Source organism: Teleopsis dalmanni, chromosome 2, assembly GCF_002237135.1.
Source record: "Teleopsis dalmanni isolate 2A chromosome 2, ASM223713v2, whole genome shotgun sequence".
NCBI lineage: Eukaryota > Metazoa > Arthropoda > Insecta > Diptera > Diopsidae > Teleopsis > Teleopsis dalmanni.
In genome coordinates this window covers 40,655,256-40,657,946 of record NC_051847.1, presented here as the reverse complement: position 1 = coordinate 40,657,946, position 2,691 = coordinate 40,655,256, and the positions used below count along the sequence as shown (strand labels likewise).

The following is a 2,691-nucleotide window of genomic DNA, read 5'->3' as shown; positions in this document are numbered from 1 at the left end:
TCTTTGAGACAACATTTTAATGTTGTAACCATTAACCACCATTTTATCATCCATTACAAAAGGTTTAAGCAATTCCGATTCATAAAGAACGGCAGTAGGCTATTGCTCAGCTATAGTTAATTGATGCTGTTTTCAATGAAAATGGATTAGTTTTAAAACAAAATTTGATACTTATCATTTTTTGTTTGGAACATTCGAAATGGTTTTCTGAAACCATTGAAAGGATATTTCTTCTATTAGTAAACAAAATCCTTTTCATAATTTTTCTATTATTTAATACTAATGAAGATCTTCGGACATTCAAAAGTCACATATATTTAATGAGTTCCCGATTTTTCCGAAAATTTTTTTACCAGCTATAAAATCATATGACATGGTATTGACCCTAAAGTTCGTGTTTAAAATTTTTAACAAATCGCTGCGCTCTATTTCTCGTTTTTTTAATGCAAACATGCGACAACTTTTCACACTAACTCTCTATTCCGCCATAATGAAACACAAACTGATAAACGCTATTAACAAGCTATGTTAGTTAAGATATAGGTTACTTGTAATGCAACCAATACATAAAAAATGCTCAACTTGCATAACAATGTATACCACATGCATTTTCAATATTCTCATTGGTTTCTAATTAAACCTCGTAGGTAATCCAGTGTATATTACTTTTTTTGCGAATTTATTGATCAAAACAAAAACTTTATTTTGTCCTCATATACATATTAACTAATATATATAAACAAATGCTTATATATGAACATATAATTTACCATATATAATTAATTATAAAATTCCGTATATTTATAACTTTATAGATTGTGTTATAAAAATTTATATTTAAATTATTTTATTATTTCTTTTTGCAACCGATCGGTCCATTTCTTGTGTGAACGAACGTATTCCTTCAATGCATTTATAACATAAGAAAGAGAGAGAGAGTGGCAGAAGCTGAAACAAAATAAGTGAAATATATATTAATATAATGGAAATGGAAAGTTAACCTAGTATAACTCCTGGAAAAAGAGTGAATGCAAGTAAACACCATTTGTACTGAATATAGATACCAACTTGAGCACCAGCAACAGTTCCAAATCGCCCAAACATCAATACTATGCTTACGGCTTTATTTCTGCGTTTAAATAATATAAACATTTTTTATATGGGTCATTTATACTATATATAGTATATTATTATACTATATTTGTAATATATAATTAGCATATGTATGTATTAATGATTTAAGTAGCATTGTACCTTAAAAAAGTTGGAAAGTGATCCATAACAGAACTGTTAACAAAGTTGACTAGAATATTTGGTATTCCTAAAAAAAATATGGGACACAATAATTCTATCCAAGGACCCTTTCCAATACTTAGAGATAGACCACTTAAGAATGATATAAGTAATGCGGAGGTAAATATTTTTTTACGTTTGTAATAAAGTAGTAGTACACCCGTTATAATGTATCCAACGACAAAACATGCACCTGTGATTATTGCTCCTTCGAAATGCTTCACATATTCCATGCATACCTAAAGTTGTCAAAATATTATAAGAAACCTGTATTTCTTCAAAACTATACTTAAACATTATTTTCTTACTTCTTTATTTCTTTCCCGAAAAGGAAAACTTTCTATTTTTTCACACATGGTCTTTTCTGAATAATCAAGATGTACTTGTTTATAGTACGCGGATTGATTTCGTAAGTCGGTAAACCAAAAACCAATTCCGTTGACACTAAATAAGCAATTATAGTTTTAAAGGCCATATTATGTACACAGTCATATGATGAATGGTCACAGCAGTAGTATGTTCTATCTGTTTATGCTATGCAAAAGGTCAAATCACAATTAGGGTCCTGTTATAAAGATATTCATGGTCATATTAAATGTGAATTCGATATGAGAGGAAGAAAGAAATTTCTATTTCAATTTGATCACGGTAACGACGCTTATTGTGCCTAGTCACGTTGTAAAAATGTCAGAATTTGCGCCTATTAGGAGTAAATATGTATATATATAAACTTATTCATACAAAAATACGCAAAAGTGTAGCAAAATAGTAGCAAAGTTAGGAAATTGACAATTGTGATATGACTCTCTGTACAACATGCCTTTTCGTTCTGACCAATGGTTGCGAAAGTTAGTCGCGACAATTCGTCGTACGGCTTTTTATGCAATATGACCCATAATTATTGCTACCATACTTTTTAGTTTTACCTAAATTAGAAAGGGCAATACTGTTTTGACCAATGTGATGAAGTATTGAAAGACTCATCATCACAATTTTACAGTATGCAATATGGTTTACAGTCTACAGTTTGGTCAAGTGACCATGACCATTTACATAATACGACCCTAATAATATCAAAAAATTATTAGTAATTACTTACACAAAGTAAAGTCCAAACATTACAATGCAACTTAATATAAATTGAGCAATGAAAGGAGCTCTCTCAAAAATAGGTAATAGATCTAGCCATACATCCACTACCCATATACTGAAATAAAAATTTATCAGATCAAAATTTTTAACGTATATCACATATATGCATTTATTTAAAAAAAAAACTATTATTACTTACTATTTTCGTTTTACAATTGGGACTGGAAATGGTACAATCCTTTCAATATTCAAATCATCCAATGTTTTTCCTTTATTTTTTTGAGCCAACCAGTTGAGAGCATCATG

General features: G+C 29.4%; 1 protein-coding gene across 1 annotated transcript; it reads right to left on the bottom strand.

The window, feature by feature from the left end:
* Nucleotides 1–797: 797 nt before the first annotated feature.
* Nucleotides 798–2,684, bottom strand: LOC119683865. The gene is made up of 6 exons (XM_038097734.1): nucleotides 2,585–2,684; nucleotides 2,393–2,500; nucleotides 1,602–1,737; nucleotides 1,255–1,532; nucleotides 1,002–1,129; nucleotides 798–948 (listed from the first exon to the last, which is right to left on the bottom strand). The coding sequence occupies exons 2-6, from the start codon at nucleotides 2,410–2,412 to the stop codon at nucleotides 914–916; spliced, it is 597 nt and encodes a 198-aa protein (XP_037953662.1). The 5' UTR covers nucleotides 2,413–2,500; nucleotides 2,585–2,684; the 3' UTR covers nucleotides 798–913.
* Nucleotides 2,685–2,691: the final 7 nt, after the last annotated feature.

Bases quoted from the DNA above. Each gene is read 5' to 3' on its own strand.
- LOC119683865 (XM_038097734.1), bottom strand. From the start codon at position 2,412: ATGTTTGGACTTTACTTTGT. The intron at 1,738-2,392 runs GTAAGTAATTAC...TTGCTTATTTAG, and splicing joins ATGTTTGGACTTTACTTTGT to TGTCAACGGAATTGGTTTTT. The intron at 1,533-1,601 runs GTAAGAAAATAA...TGACAACTTTAG, and splicing joins TTCGGGAAAGAAATAAAGAA to GTATGCATGGAATATGTGAA.